General features: G+C 28.0%; 3 protein-coding genes across 6 annotated transcripts; 2 read left to right on the forward strand and 1 right to left on the reverse strand.

Moving 5' to 3' along the window:
- Positions 1–3,188: 3,188 nt before the first annotated feature.
- LOC132952723 (cytochrome c oxidase assembly factor 5) lies at positions 3,189–5,234 on the forward strand. 4 transcript variants are annotated; one of them, XM_061025123.1, is made up of 4 exons: positions 3,189–3,409; positions 3,477–3,612; positions 3,704–3,799; positions 4,995–5,234. In XM_061025123.1, exons 2-4 carry the CDS (start codon positions 3,511–3,513, stop codon positions 5,034–5,036), a joined length of 240 nt encoding a protein of 79 aa, XP_060881106.1. In that variant the 5' UTR covers positions 3,189–3,409; positions 3,477–3,510; the 3' UTR covers positions 5,037–5,234. The 4 variants fall into 4 exon arrangements, with proteins under 4 accessions (XP_060881106.1, XP_060881107.1, XP_060881108.1 ...); XM_061025124.1 differs by having other exon boundaries at positions 3,489–3,612; XM_061025125.1 differs by having other exon boundaries at positions 3,189–3,397; positions 3,491–3,612.
- Positions 5,141–7,328, reverse strand: LOC132952722 (cell cycle checkpoint protein RAD17). The gene is made up of 2 exons (XM_061025121.1): positions 7,084–7,328; positions 5,141–6,722 (listed from the first exon to the last, which is right to left on the reverse strand). The coding sequence occupies exons 1-2, from the start codon at positions 7,108–7,110 to the stop codon at positions 5,307–5,309; spliced, it is 1,443 nt and encodes a 480-aa protein (XP_060881104.1). The 5' UTR covers positions 7,111–7,328; the 3' UTR covers positions 5,141–5,306.
- Positions 7,329–7,455: 127 nt separating this feature from the next.
- Positions 7,456–15,073, forward strand: LOC132951595 (zinc finger protein 501-like). Its single transcript, XM_061023377.1, has 4 exons — positions 7,456–7,661; positions 9,096–9,323; positions 9,414–9,575; positions 11,599–15,073. The coding sequence occupies exons 1-4, from the start codon at positions 7,615–7,617 to the stop codon at positions 12,437–12,439; spliced, it is 1,278 nt and encodes a 425-aa protein (XP_060879360.1). The 5' UTR covers positions 7,456–7,614; the 3' UTR covers positions 12,440–15,073.
- The last annotated feature ends 68 nt before the right edge of the window (positions 15,074–15,141 follow it).

Here is a 15,141-nt window from a genome sequence, read left to right on the forward strand (position 1 = left end):
AACTGCAACGTTCAGCTGTTATTACCACGTTACCACAATTTTGTTATAATGGAAAGTTTTGAAAGAAAACGTTAGCTAGCATTGAAAGATTTGAAAAAATACGTCATAAACCTAATAATTTAACACCTCTTTCTATTCGCGCCGGGAACGTACAATAGGCCGTGGGCCTGGTCACCAAAATAGCACTTCTATAATCCTATCACACACCGATCGACCTAGATGACCTTGAGTGTATGTATGTATATAGCATTCAATAGAAGGTAGCCAGGTTCGCCGAGCAAATCCTGTGAACGCTAGTGTATGTATAGTGCAGTGGCGTGGCGAACTTCATTAACTTATGAGGCACAATAATTTATATTAGAGATTATAAATGCTTACATTAGTAATTACGTATTTACGTAAATGGTAACTGAGAAAGATTGGCTTAGTCTTGGCGTGTAGTTAATAAAATATTTATTATATGTAAAATGCCCCTAATCTCCAGGACACCTAGCACCCTTTAAACTGAGGCACGTGCCTCAAATTAAATCCTTCGTCACGCCACTGGTATAGTGTATGTGAGTATATATAATGTGATTATGTGAAATTATAACAAATTGACAGGGGTAACTCAACTACTCGAGTCTCAAGTAGTAAATTCCAAATGGCGATTAAATATGAGTCGTCACTTTTTATTATTTATTGACGCAAAAATGTATACATAATAATAAATATATTGCCAGACTGGCTCGACGAATAATAATAATATAGGCCTACTGGCTAAACAAATAATAATAATAATAATATTAATAAAATAAGTAGGCACTCACAATATGTATAAGGTGTGAAGACTGGCCAGCCGCTCATATTCTGATTATATAATACTAACACAACATTAAAAAAAAAAAGATTTGCGTTAGTTGACTTCTGCGAGTTCTGCGTGGTACCTACAGGTATATAGATATAGTTAATTAATTGAATCTTTTAGGTACCTATATATTTACACACATAATTAACACGCGTTAAGTGAATAAATATTAAAAGTTATGTACAACAGACATTATATAAATCAATATCCAGTTATAAAACTTTAAAAACGCATACTTCGCTCTAGTAACCTATCAAACTATGCGTACAATGTAGGTACTATATTATTATATGTTGTGTATAGGATTTAACGATAAATAGGTTAAAGGTATAACATAACATAAATTTTTTTTTAAAAATCGAACTTATCCATACCTGGCTAGTGCTTTGGTCTTGGACAGAATTGTTAGCTAGCATTATGAATGAAGAAATGTTAAAGAAACGATGACAAAAACCGCCGTATATACCTAGTGTATACCTATACATCTTGAATAGGTAATTTTGTGTCTTATAAATAAAAAAAAAACTTGTTTCCGAATAATGAAGTGTGCAGATTAATGTATTTATGTGTTTGTTGTTAAGAAATGGGACACGGGCGTTAAAAATCGACAGTCTACGCTTATACTTGTTCCTCGGTGATGAATGAGAATAAAGTCATAAAGGCTTCGGCTCCTCCTTTATGGGGTCGGTACGACGGTACCTACCCAATACAAAGTTACGAATGATTTATGACTTATGTTACACATGCGGCATCGTCAATATATTATAATATGTAGGTACGTAATACGTACACATATATCTCTTGTACACAACCGTAAACCAATGATTTATCACAATAACTATGTCATCGAATAGCAAGAAAAACATTTATATTCATAATATTGGACGAGGAGTGTAAAAATAAAAATATTTTCGTACCACGTTAGATAAATAGGGTTGATTTAGAGTAAGACGGTTCCGTATATTATCCAAGTATGTACGAGTACGATAGACGATAGTACTTATAAAAAAATAAAACTACCTTTTGGGAAAAATTCACAACAACCATCAATACCCCCGGTGGGGTTGTCAACCGGCCGGTATTTCACATCCATAGACTTAAAAAGCCGGTTGCTAATATTTCAACATTATGTAATATATATATTGATATTATTCAATTTATTATATTAAAACCAAATAAAAATTCACTGAAAATTATGACCTTTTTTTTAATACACTTGGGCCGGTAGGTATTTTCCAAATTAAAAGTTGGCAACCCTATTCGTCTACTTTATGGAACAAAATAACAGCAAATACCTAAAACACTACACCATGAACAAGGCAACTATCAAATAGAATTACCATCTACTTGGGACATTGCCCAATAATTTGCCAAACATTTCCAAACCCATAGCATCAACTCTAATTTCGAATATAATTTCTTAACATATAAATAAAAACGCCAAAGACTAAACTTTTAATATAGATACATACATACTAATACTAATAACTGTGAGTACAATTTCCCCCTTAAAATTAAAGAGGTATACTATCTGAACTAGCCTATGGACTATATAGCAGCAAAAGCTCCGGGCGGACCGGGTCTAATGATATACGATAGGTACCAATATATACCCATATGTTTTCATAAGAAACTTCTCAGAATACGCACTTAGTAAACTACTTGCAAGTTGCAATCTACAACCTCGTTTGAAGTCGAGTAATATTATACTATCTAATAAATTGCGTCAAACAACAGTTGTACCGTTTCTAAAACTAGAGGAAAACAAATTTTACATCACCGGCTACAACAGCCCAAACCAATACCTATCTGAGATAGGCTATCTCTAACGTGCACACTTTGTAAACTGCTTGGAAAAATGTAAAATAGACGCCTAGCGTGGACGTATGATACACATTGATCTATGATAGTGTAAGTACATTCCCGCTGACAGTCGCAGACGTATATTTCCACGGCGATGCGTACCTATTTGTCAATTTTAAATCAATATTATTAGATATTACTTATTACAATTAAAAATAAAATAATTTAACGTTTTATTGGCATACCCACGATTACACATTTCTTAATATTTTGTAGTTATGACTTTTGTTTCAAAGTCCATTTGTAATTGAAACATTAACGCCCCGCCGCCTTCCCCCCACCCACCCCTGGATATATCTAGTATATATATTTAGTCTGTGTCATGATAATACATTAATAGGGTACCTATATATCTTAAATCATGGTCCGAGCACAGAATATAACAATCCGAGTCTGTGGACCATAATATATTGTGGACAATAATATTATTCAATGCTGTGAACTGTGATAAAAACACCGTGTTATCTATATACAGACAATTGATAACAGTATGAAATGAAATCACTAATCAGAAATATCAAAACTAAATTATTGTCTAAAGAAAATTGAACTGTAATTAATAATTGAAATATAATAAAGAAAAACAATAACAAAACTCATATAAAATTTGAGCTAGCTCTATCGTAAGAATCAGTTATTACAACTATTGCAGTCATACAGGATACAGTCGAATTACACACCGATACAGTATGTAATAATGTAATATTATATTTGCATACATATTAAAATAATTATAATACCATATCCACTTATTCATACTTAAAAGACTTGTTGTTAGAGGTACAATAATATAAATCAAGATGATGCGCTACGATGAAGGTGAACTCACAGACCATAGGCCCTGTGCTGGCGTAAGAGCGGACCTCAAGATGTGTCTATTGGAATCGGACTGTTGTAAAATAGTAAATAGTTTATTTTGTTCTAAAAAGAGTACCTATTACATATTTTATTTAACTCTCTAAGTTGTAATGTGTGTTGGTTATAATTTTTTAGGAAAGAAAGTTGCCCAAAGACTGCTTGAAAGAGAAAAACTGTCCACCAGAATGTTTGGCATTACAAAATACATTTTTTGAATGCAAGAGGTCACTTGTAAGTTTATTCAGTTCAATAGATAATATTTTGATAGTAAGAATTGGATTTATAAAATTTATATTGGACAAATACTGTGGGGTATACATATATTTTGTATGGGGATAAGAAAAAAAATTTAAACCTAGGTACCTGCACATTAAAAGAATAAATAACAAAATATAGGTATTATATAATTAGGTACAATAGCGTGTTTATAAATATTTAAATAAAATTTAAGTTTAAATAATTCAAGTACAAACTTAGTATTATCAAGTATATACTATATTCATAAATCATGATATATTAGATTATTACATGTAAAATATAATGGTTCTAATTTTTTTATAGTAATTATTATAGTACAATATATCATATTGGTCTACTGAACTTTATTTTGGCCTACCTACTTATAGTTGTCAGTATACCTTTCAAAAAGTTGAAATGGCATCTCTGAGTTAAACAATATATAGTATACAATTTATTTAATTTTTTTTGTTTCCTTATAACACACGCACTAACACTGAGATCACTGTTTTATACATTTTTTCTTGAAAAAAAGGCCTATAGGGGGGATTTGACTCCCACATCCCCCTCTTGTATATGCCACTGATTAAATATTTACTATAATCTTCACTCAAATATTGTTAACTACCCGTTATTAAAATAACAGAATATGATAAAAAAATTTGATTAACTCATAAGTATAAGAAATAGCTTATTTAATATACAACTAAGACAAATTGTAAATTATTTCTACATATTATACTTAAAATTGAACTTTGGTTATAAACTATGTAATAAATCTATCAACACAACAGTGTAATAATTTAGATTTTGGTGAAAAAATTGAATCAAATTATGTTCTAAAAAACAAGTAAAAATACAAAATTAAATTCTTCCATGTATTATGCAACTAATTTCAAGCTGCTTTACACTGATAGTTGTTACAAATAATGTACATATTTTTTAAGTTATAACACAAATGCAAATACTAGTAAATGAGAATCCTTCCCTGTTTATAAATTATATGTGACTACATTATTATATTAATATTATTGTGCCTCCAAATTATCAGAATTTTTTTGATAAAAAATATAAATATACTAATGATAATTTAATTTTTTTTAACTGTATTTGTAAAATCATAATTAATAATTATTATATTTTCATAGACAATATTACAGTATCTAATATTCAAATCATTTTATTTCAGTTGGACAACAGACAGCGATTCAGAGGAAGAAAAGGCTATTAACAGTATACAATGTATATAGATTTCAAGCGGACAAGACTTTCTCTGATGTTTATATATCTATTTTTTTTTAGTTTTTTTTCTTTTCGGTTGTTAAAAATAAAGTAATTCAAAATAAGTTTTTATTTACACTTAAATTTGTATAGATTTCATCAACAAAAACATCTAATATATTACAAATATACAAGTTCTTAAAAATTATATTTTGTATAAGTACATATTATAGTAAAACTATTTTGGTATCTAAATATTATTCTCAGTCTTGCTCAGTCATTATTTTTTTTTGAAACTCCACAATTCTTTAGCAACATTTTTCTGTCTATCAGTTCCTAGTTCATTTACAAATGGGATAATATCTAACAATATATCTTTAGGAGATTCGTGTACATTATCAAACCATCCTTTAACATCCTTGTACATTTGTATATCATTGGTATATTGGAAATGTTTTGGCTTTACAATTGATCTAAATGCCTTTACGGGTTTTTCATTTGCCAACATTAATCCTCTGACAGCTACTGATAACGATGACAAACTTATATCATAAATAGAAACACCAAACATAAAATTAGAACTCAACATTACATCAGCGGCACTGATTGCATCAGCTCCTTTGCAAATATCAGTTAAACTAGAGAAACGAGTTAAATAATTTTCTTGAAGAAATCCCAAAACCGTAGTTGGTTGCATTGCAAAATTTTCAACCAGTTTGTCTGGGTTATGAGTAAATTTAAATTGTAGTGAAGAGTTTATTATCTCTCTCTTTGGATATATAACACGACCAATAGAATGAAATAAATCAAGGTTCTCGTCCATTGAAGCAGTAGAACACTTTTTACTGATTTTATTTTGGATGTTCATACAAGTAAAACTTAAATTTATAATTGATGCTCTCAGATCCCCGTTAGTCTCATCATATATAGCATTCAATTCTGAAGAATTTGGTATCCTTACTAATTTATTTTTCTGTTGTTCAGATTTGACGATCTGTTCCAATACAGCCAGTACAGATTTTCTTGTGATTGGGTTGAATTTTATTTGTTGCACTTTCAATTTTTCTGAGATTTCTGTAGAAAATAAATCACGGATAATTTTCTCGTTGTTAATTATAAACACAATTGGAAATTGTGTGGGTGTATTAAAACGCATCATGATATCATGAAACTCATCAGGTTTATCTAAGAAAATATTAGGAATATCTTTAATCAACAAGAATTGACCACTAGAAACACCGCATTTTAAACTACGGTACCTTGTAGCGCCCCAAATAAAATCTTGGAACTTATCTTGTACATTTTGGTAACAATAACCATCAGTGCATTGATCATAAATTGGTTCAATAGTCATAGGTGTTACCCATTCTAAACAAATGAAATCACACTGTTTGGCGATCAATTTCACTGTGGTTGCTTTAGCACATCCTGTAGGTCCAGTAACGAGTAAGATTTTACTTTTAATCAACGAATTATTATTTAAACTTTCAAACCAATGTTTCACTTCTTTTATTTTACCATTATGTACTGCTAGTTTAGAAACATTTTGAGGATTGTAAATATTACACCAATCTGAATTTTTATTTTCACTTTGAGTATGATGCCTTTTTCTACTAGTATGCTTCAATAATTTAATGGTTGATGGGATTTCTTCAAAAGATGGTTTAATCCATGCTTTTTTTTCAGGACTCATTACCTAAGAAATTAAAATTAAAATTAAAATTTCAACATTTTGTAAAATAGTAATCACTTCACAGCAAATGTATAATAATAATAAATAACACTAAATTGAAACTAAAACAAGTATACAACCATAGGCATAAGGAGACTTAAATTAAAGAGGTGCTGGAGTCTTGACATTTTTTGATAGAAAAATAAGGTATGGGGAAAGTACTTGGTTTCAAAACATTCTGGAGGGATCAGCCTCCCCCGACACTAATTATGCCTATGAATTCAATATACAACATATAGAAGTTAATCTTATAAAAATAATAATAACTAAAACATTTTATTAATTTCAAATAAATACGACAAAAAACTAATAGGTAGGTACTTACAGATTTCAAATTTGTGAATCCCAACATTTAAATAATCATTTATTTAGTAAAGTAGATGGTAGATACTAATATGCTATTGTTTTTCATACAATAATTTTGATTAAGATTGCTAACAAATGGGTTATTGAATTATATTAATTATAAGTAAAGTAATAACTAACCGATTGTATAGATTAATAATTATATTGTTCTATGAACCAAATTTTAAAATGTAAATATTTAAATTAATCAATTAATGTAACATGTTATCAATACCGAGACTGAAGCTGATAACCACGGCACAGATTATTCTGTGACCACGGCAAAAGATAATCATAGATAATAAACTCTTATCACATATCACAGAATTATAGATGAAAATTGATGAACATATTCATCTATACTGTGATAATACCTATCTCAAATATTTATAAATTTATAATTTCTGTCAAGGTCTAGGATAGAGTAATGGATCATGTTCAGTTTTCACACTTTCACAGACTCACAGTACCTACTTGTAAAACAAACAATTTAAAGCGGACATAATTCAATATGAAACCATTAAGAACCACTTTTGATGATTGCGCGATAAATTCCAAGTGAGCATACTTTATTCTTTATAACATACTTTATTACCTTGTTAGCTTGTTGGAACTTGTAATATCGATGTAACAATCAATTAAGCATATTACAATAATTATTAATAAACAACTGTAAATGGGGACATCACAACTACCTAGCATAAATAAGTAGTGTGTTGGCATTATGAAGACTCATAGATCAGCATAATTGTCAAATCGATGCACTACTTATAGGTATGCGAGTAACACATAAGATACCAAGATACCTATCTCTTGGACCTGAGTAGCGAATGTAAATGAATTCCGGGAGAAATACGTCTTGTGTGAAGTGTTGTTCCTGTTACCAGTGGCGGCTTGAAGGAGGTATATTTGAATCATGTGATTCATAGAAATATTAATGGGTGGGTGGGTGGGTGTCCTGTGGTTGGGAAAGTTAGTTTGAAGAAGTATTAAAAGTTGGTTATTCAATTAGAAATATAATGTTCAGCTCTATATGGACTACATGTGTATCAGCGTAAGTCGTACAGTAACAGCCAACATTAGGTTAAGCGGTTAATCCCGGTACCCGCATGTGTAAAGAATGGAATATAAATATATTGATATGTAATATAAGTACAATTATTATATGGTTCAGGGGTGATACAGGGTTATATAATATTTACTGTGTATACCAATTAAATACCTATAACTGGCATAACTTATCCGCTAAAAAACTATGAATTCACCTTTTGGTGAGCAGTGAAAATTTTTTAGGGTGGTTGGTGTAAAAATATTAAATGTGAGTCAAGAAAAAAAAGTTCAAGTCGCCACTGCCTGTTACGGCAGTAAAATTTAGATTTAAATACAATAAAGATGAAGATAAATAAAAACTAATACATCTTTAGTTACTTAGATTAAATATTAAAGCTAGTGCTCAAAATGTACCTTTAAAACTAGCAAATCACATTAGAGAAAGTTTACAAACAATCGCCTATAATGAAAAACCATACTCACTCTCTATTAAAGGTAGAATAAATACTACAGAATTACCGATAACATTAGAACCCAGTGCAAATATCAATTGTATTAGGCATGGCGTAATTAAAAACTTAAAAATAATAGAAACTATAAACAGTATTCAATTATATGAAGCAAATCATACTCCACTCAAATTAGTAGGTCAAGCGTTCATAAAAATCAAAATCAAAGACAATTAGAATTCCAGTTTACGTTGTAAAAAATCTTATTAGTGCGGTAATCCTAGGTACCTAATTATTTATTTTTTTTTTTGGCTATAGGACAATTATTAATTGTAACAATCAAACTCTTCGTTTAAAAAATTATTTGTTTGATAAATAATAGAAGTGTATTTTATAAAACTAGGTGTTATGTACTATTAATTTTGTGCATTGTATATTATGTATACATTAGTAACCAATTAGTAAAAAATCAATTTTTTGCAATTTATTTTAGGTATAATGATATAATACATAGTTCTAGAGTATTGACCATCCCACTTATTAGATGTGATGATAAATTAGTATTCAATAGAATTATTAAACAGGAAAATATTGACTGTCAACTATTTAATGGCATTATTAAAAAAGAAATTATTGATGATCAAGAATTTAATGAAATTATTAAAGAGGAAATTATAGATGAAACAGACGATCATAATGATAGTCAATTATTACAAAAAGGGTATGAATTTAATTTACATCTTAGTATAATATATAATGTTATGATATAATTTTTATTTTTATACATTTTTTTATGATATATATTACACAGTTCTAGTGTGGTGCCATTTCCACTTAATGTGATATGTGGTGATCAAGAATTTAATGAAAAAATTAAACAGGAAAACATTGATGATCAAGAATTTAGTGAAATTATTAAAGAGGAAATTATAGATGAAACAGACTATCATAATGATAGTCAATTATCACAAGGGTATGATTTAAATTTACATCATAGTTTATTATTAAATTTAATTATACAATTTTTATTTTTATTTATGTTCTTTAAACATGTGGTTTAACCTATAAAGAGATGGTTTATAAAAATTATTAATTAAAAAGATTTAGCAAGTGGGTCCCGCTCTGCTGTACATAAAGTCAGTGGCAGATCTAGGGATTTTTATGGTGAGTGCTATACGTTGATAATTAAGCTCCTTAGCACGATTATAAAGAACAGGTTAGTCATTGGCAGTACGATTTGTACACGACTGCTCAGTCACAACTCATAACTTTATGAAAAACCTATTTTATCTATTACTTGAACTAATTTTAAAAAATACTAGACAATTGTCTGAATTTAACAAATACATTTTGTACCTGGTGAGTATATATTAACATATAAAAAAAAATTAAAATATTCTTGTTGACCAATTAAATAAGTCTTTTTACTGTAAGTGGGTGCCTCGTGCCTGCATTCGATAAATTATTGTTTGATAATTATTTTTATTATTACCTATATTTTGTATATTTATTTTTATATACTATGTTTTTAACTGTATTATTTGACATATCGATCATTCGAAATATTTTTATATACTATATCTATACCTATTTGTGAAGTTGTTAAGTTAGTTAAGTTGAATTACACATAATATATTATCGTAATGAAATACAAAGGCCCCAAAAAATTTACTTAACATTTTGTTAAAAAATGCTCACCACCATTTTTTCCATTAAAAATACATCTATTCAAATTCTGATTTTAAGAATTTTTAAGTATACCTAAAGACCATATTTTCTGATATTTTATTTACTACTTATTGAGTGTTCTATACTTCTGTGGCGATACAAACATCTATTTTACAAATGATATCCCCCCTTTTTACTGCAAAATATTTAGCAGATGATTTTCTTTGAAATTGTGATGTACCTAAATAAAAATTATATTAAGTAGTTGCTAGATTATTAAAATGTTTATTCCTATTAAGGATAATAATCCTTAAATATGGTTTTATAATAATATTAACTATATGTAATATCAGATGTAGTATTCAGTATGCTTAGATCATTTTGACAAATTATTTATATTAATAGATCAATAGTGATTTTTGCCCCCAAATCTACTTAACCCATTTCCATAGAGTAATAGTTGTTAATCCGTTGTTTTTCAATGAAAAATCCCCCCTTTTCACTTTTAATTATTCAGCAGATATATTTTTTTGAGAAGTTTTATGTGTAAATCAAATTTTGAACTAGTAGTTTTGATTTAGACACATAAAAGTTCTCTAAAAAATATATCTGCTGAATAATTAAAAGTGAAAAGGGGGGATTCTTCATTGAAAAACAAAGGTTTGTATTGTCGCATCATCCTTAAATAATGCAAGAAATATCAATTATTTGAAAATCTTCAAGTGTATTTAAAAAGTCCAAAAATCAGAATTTTAATATACCTATATATAATTAAGTAAAAAAATAGAGTAAGCATGTTAAAAAAATCCCCCTGTATGATATTAACACGAAGCTTGACACGGTTAATCATTCATTAATAATAATAAACTATGAAACTATTGAAAAATTGGATACTACAAAATAATTAATTATTATTATTAATTATCCAGAAACAAAATTACGAAAACCAAAATTATATTTCTACTATAAAATTTTAATTTTGAAGACCAATTCATAAGCTGTACAGTATACACAATATAATATTATTTAAGTAAAGTTTCAAAAGTAATCAATATTTGTTTGATTGACAGTGGGGCTACTGTAGGGATGGCAAGCGAGGCCATCGTGCCTTGTTAGAGCTCATTGTTTTTAAGAAGAGAGAAATGTTAGGTCTTACTACAATAGTCCAATTAATCCAAAAATGACTCCTACTTGTTTCTTGACACTGAGTTTTATGCAATGCTCACACTATAATAATTTATAATTAATATCTACATAATTTGAAATTATATTTATTTTCCTTTATTTGATAAATGTTGTTTTTTTAAATACATAATTTTATTTTTTAGAACTGAAACAGAAAAAGAAAACCCAATTAATACCGAAATAAAAGCTGAAATAGATTTTATTGACAGTTATGGATTTGAAGGAACAATTTTAAACGAAAGCAACTCTTCAGAAATCATTAGTTATAAGAATTCGAACTTGACAACTAACTACTTAAACAAAAATCCCTTGGCTGATAATTGTGATAAAATGTCTACAGCATCCAATTTAACTATTCATACAATGACACATACCGGAAAAAAGTTGTATAAATGTGATTTCTGTGATACCGGGTTTTCTAAAGCATCACGTTTAACTGAGCATACAAGGACACATACCGGAGAAAAGCCGTATAAGTGTGATATCTGTGATACAAGGTTTTCTAGAGCATCACATTTATTAAGGCATACAAGGACACATCCCGGAGAAATGCCGTTTAAGTGTGATGTATGTGATACTGGGTTTTACCAAGCCCATAATTTAAAAATTCATAAAAGGACACACAACGGAGGAAAGCCGTACAAATGTGATATCTGTAATACAGGGTTTTCTAGAGCATCACATTTAACCGTGCATACTAGGACACATACCGGAGAAAAGCCGTATGAATGTGATATCTGTAATACAGTGTTTTCTCAAGAAAACCATTTAACAAGACATACCAAAATACATACCGGTGAAAAGCCATATAGATGTACTATCTGTGATAAATGGTTTTCTACAAAATGGTATTTAACAACCCATATGAGGACACACACCGGCGAACAGCCGTATAAATGTGATATCTGTGAACAAGCTTTTTCTCAATTATCAAATTTAATAACCCATAGAAAGAAAAGACACATGCCGAAAAAAACCGTATAAATGTGTATTATCTGTATTCTGTGATATAGCGTTTTCTAAGGCATCAAATTAAGAAAATCATACGAGGATACATACCAAGAAAAGTCTTTAAAAATTCAACATATTCAAGACACATACAAATTATATTCTAAAAATACAAATTATTTTATAATTTAAATAATTTAATATTTATTATTAATATATAACATTACTACGCTACAAAACCTAAAGTATATTCATATTTTTATTGGTTTCCCTCAATTTAGTCATAATAGGCGTATTATTTATTATCTATTTAGTTATCGCCAATTGGCAATTCTAAGCTATACAAATTGAACATTTTATGCATCTTTAAATACAAAATAATTTGCAAGTTTTTGTGATTTTGTCAAAATGTTATTTTTTATGCCTATAAATAGCACAAAAAAAGTACCTAATGAATATTTAATAATACGTTTTCAAATTGTTATACAAACCAAGTGAACAAATTTTTATTGACTAAGAAAAATAAATCTGAAAATTAAAATTTCAAAATCTTTAGAACATTTTATTAGTTACAGAAATTTCAAATAAAAACATTAGGTGATAATTTCAAAAATACAAAACCTGTTTTTTTTGTTAAAATGAAAATGTTTCCTATAATGCGCCCTGTGAAGAAGGGACTAAACGGCGTCATATTCAACTTTTTTTTGAAATAAAATCAAACCTGCACATTTGCTTATGTATCTTTAAAAATGTTCATCTTTTTAAATTTTAAAGCTATTTTAGTGTACTATCAACTAACATACACAATCAAACCAGAAATGTACTGATTACTTTTATTAGATTTAAAAACTAAAAAAAGTTGGCAATTATTTTTACATAATTTAATATATTACACAGTTACACTAAATAATTATGTTATTCATACGTCTGGAATAGTAAATTAATTATAGAAGATATACAAAATATACTTTAAGAAAATAATTTAAATTATGAGGTTGGGCATGTCCAAGTGTTGTCTTCATCTGACTGTCCCCCTTACCTATGAATTAAGATTTATAAAACAAATTAATAAAATTCTTATATAAGTGATTAAATACTTTCCAACATGTAACTTAATGTGCTGTTTATTATAATATAAACAATTTATTTACATATTACACATAATAAATTCATAATAAAAATGTTGTCATCAGCCTGAAACTATAATTGACTTTCAGTAAATTTAAATTTATTTAACAATTGTCATCACAAATACCAAATTCTAAATTTCACTTAATTTACTAATATTATTATTAACTGCATTTTAATAGGCATGTGTCGCTTCAATTTATTTTTAAACGTTCTTTATATTACTCTATGGTCTGGCGCATGTGTTGTATAGTAAAAATAAAACTAAATAAGACAGTAGACAGGGAGGTAATAATGGGTAGGTATGTTAAATTTGTAGGCTACGAATCTCAAAAAAGTAGCTTCAAGAATAGTACTAACCTGTTTTACAATTTATATTGATTACATTATTGTGTATTACAATTTGTTTAACCAATATTACTCTTGGTCCGTTGGAAATCTATGCAGGTGGATGTTCGGGTCTCTGGCTTTGTCTTCCCTTTTACTTCCACTCACGTGCACAAACTGACATGATGTAATTTAATAAAAACTAATAAACAACTCAATAAATTCCAGTCAAAATTATTTTCAAATTTACTTGAGAATCATACATTTTGGCAATAATTACAATTTTCATTGATATCCATAACATAATAAAAAAAAATTATCATATTTTATCCATAGATATACAGAACTACTATATATATCTATGATTTCATGTTATGATAAGCATGATAAGTCAGACGCTATATTTGGGCAGCATCATGTAGAACTCATTGGTTGCTGACAGAATATAGTACATGTCTACCTGGACAAAAAACTAAACAATAATAATTTCCCGACAACTATTTTCATCGTTTTCAGATTTTTTATACAAACACAACATATCCCTAACTTTGAGGATAAGTTCTTGTTTAATATATTATACAAAACTATCAAATATGTTTTTTTTTTTCATTCTGCTTTTAATTTTTGTTGCTACTTATATAAATAGGAACAAAACATTTGTTAGGCATATTTAAGCAAAATTAAACCATTTTAAAAGAATAATAAATCGTAAGTACTAATGAATAATAAATAAGTCAACAGTTTTCATTGATATGTTTATTTTTTATTATTTCACATTGTTATATAAAATATAAGTACACATCAATAAATATAAATACAATAAAACCTACATACACTTATTTTAACATTTCATCCAGATAAGATAATTAGGTATCTCCTAATAACAATGATCTTTATTTACAAAATTTAAACTCCAATTAGGTAAATTTTTTTCCTGTTTTATAATACAAAATTTCATAGCTATAATACATAATAATTTACAATTCAAATAAAAAAAAAAAAAAAATACATGATAATATACAAAATAAATACAAAGTAAAACCGGAATTTTTTCTTTTATTTCTCTATTCACATATTAGTTAACTCGTGTTACTTTAGTATTGATAGTTTATAAAACCTGATCTGAAAACTGTGTTAAGGTCTATATCTATTCATAATAAATATTGACATATGTTATTTTTATTAACTTTTTATTTATTTAAATACAAAATTAGTTTGCACCCAAATAAATATGGTATGTAATATATTAATGTATTATAAAACATACCTATCTGGTATTATAA

The sequence above is a fragment of the Metopolophium dirhodum genome, chromosome 9 (assembly GCF_019925205.1).
Source record: "Metopolophium dirhodum isolate CAU chromosome 9, ASM1992520v1, whole genome shotgun sequence".
NCBI classification, from domain to species: Eukaryota; Metazoa; Arthropoda; class Insecta; order Hemiptera; family Aphididae; genus Metopolophium; species Metopolophium dirhodum.

What these genes read in the sequence shown, in the direction of transcription:
- LOC132952723 (XM_061025123.1), top strand. Translation starts at nt 3,511, where the DNA reads ATGATGCGCTACGATGAAGGTGAACTCACAGACCATAGGCCCTGTGCT. An exon ending in AATCGGACTGTTGTAAAATA is followed by an intron (nt 3,613 to 3,703) that starts GTAAATAGTTTA and finishes ATAATTTTTTAG; the next exon opens with GAAAGAAAGTTGCCCAAAGA. An exon ending in TTGAATGCAAGAGGTCACTT is followed by an intron (nt 3,800 to 4,994) that starts GTAAGTTTATTC and finishes ATTTTATTTCAG; the next exon opens with TTGGACAACAGACAGCGATT.
- LOC132952722 (XM_061025121.1), bottom strand. Translation starts at nt 7,110, where the DNA reads ATGTTGGGATTCACAAATTTGAAATCT. An exon ending in GATTCACAAATTTGAAATCT is followed by an intron (nt 6,723 to 7,083) that starts GTAAGTACCTAC and finishes TTAATTTCTTAG; the next exon opens with GTAATGAGTCCTGAAAAAAA.
- LOC132951595 (XM_061023377.1), top strand. Translation starts at nt 7,615, where the DNA reads ATGAAACCATTAAGAACCACTTTTGATGATTGCGCGATAAATTCCAA. An exon ending in GATTGCGCGATAAATTCCAA is followed by an intron (nt 7,662 to 9,095) that starts GTGAGCATACTT and finishes AATTTATTTTAG; the next exon opens with GTATAATGATATAATACATA. An exon ending in GATAGTCAATTATCACAAGG is followed by an intron (nt 9,576 to 11,598) that starts GTATGATTTAAA and finishes TTTATTTTTTAG; the next exon opens with AACTGAAACAGAAAAAGAAA.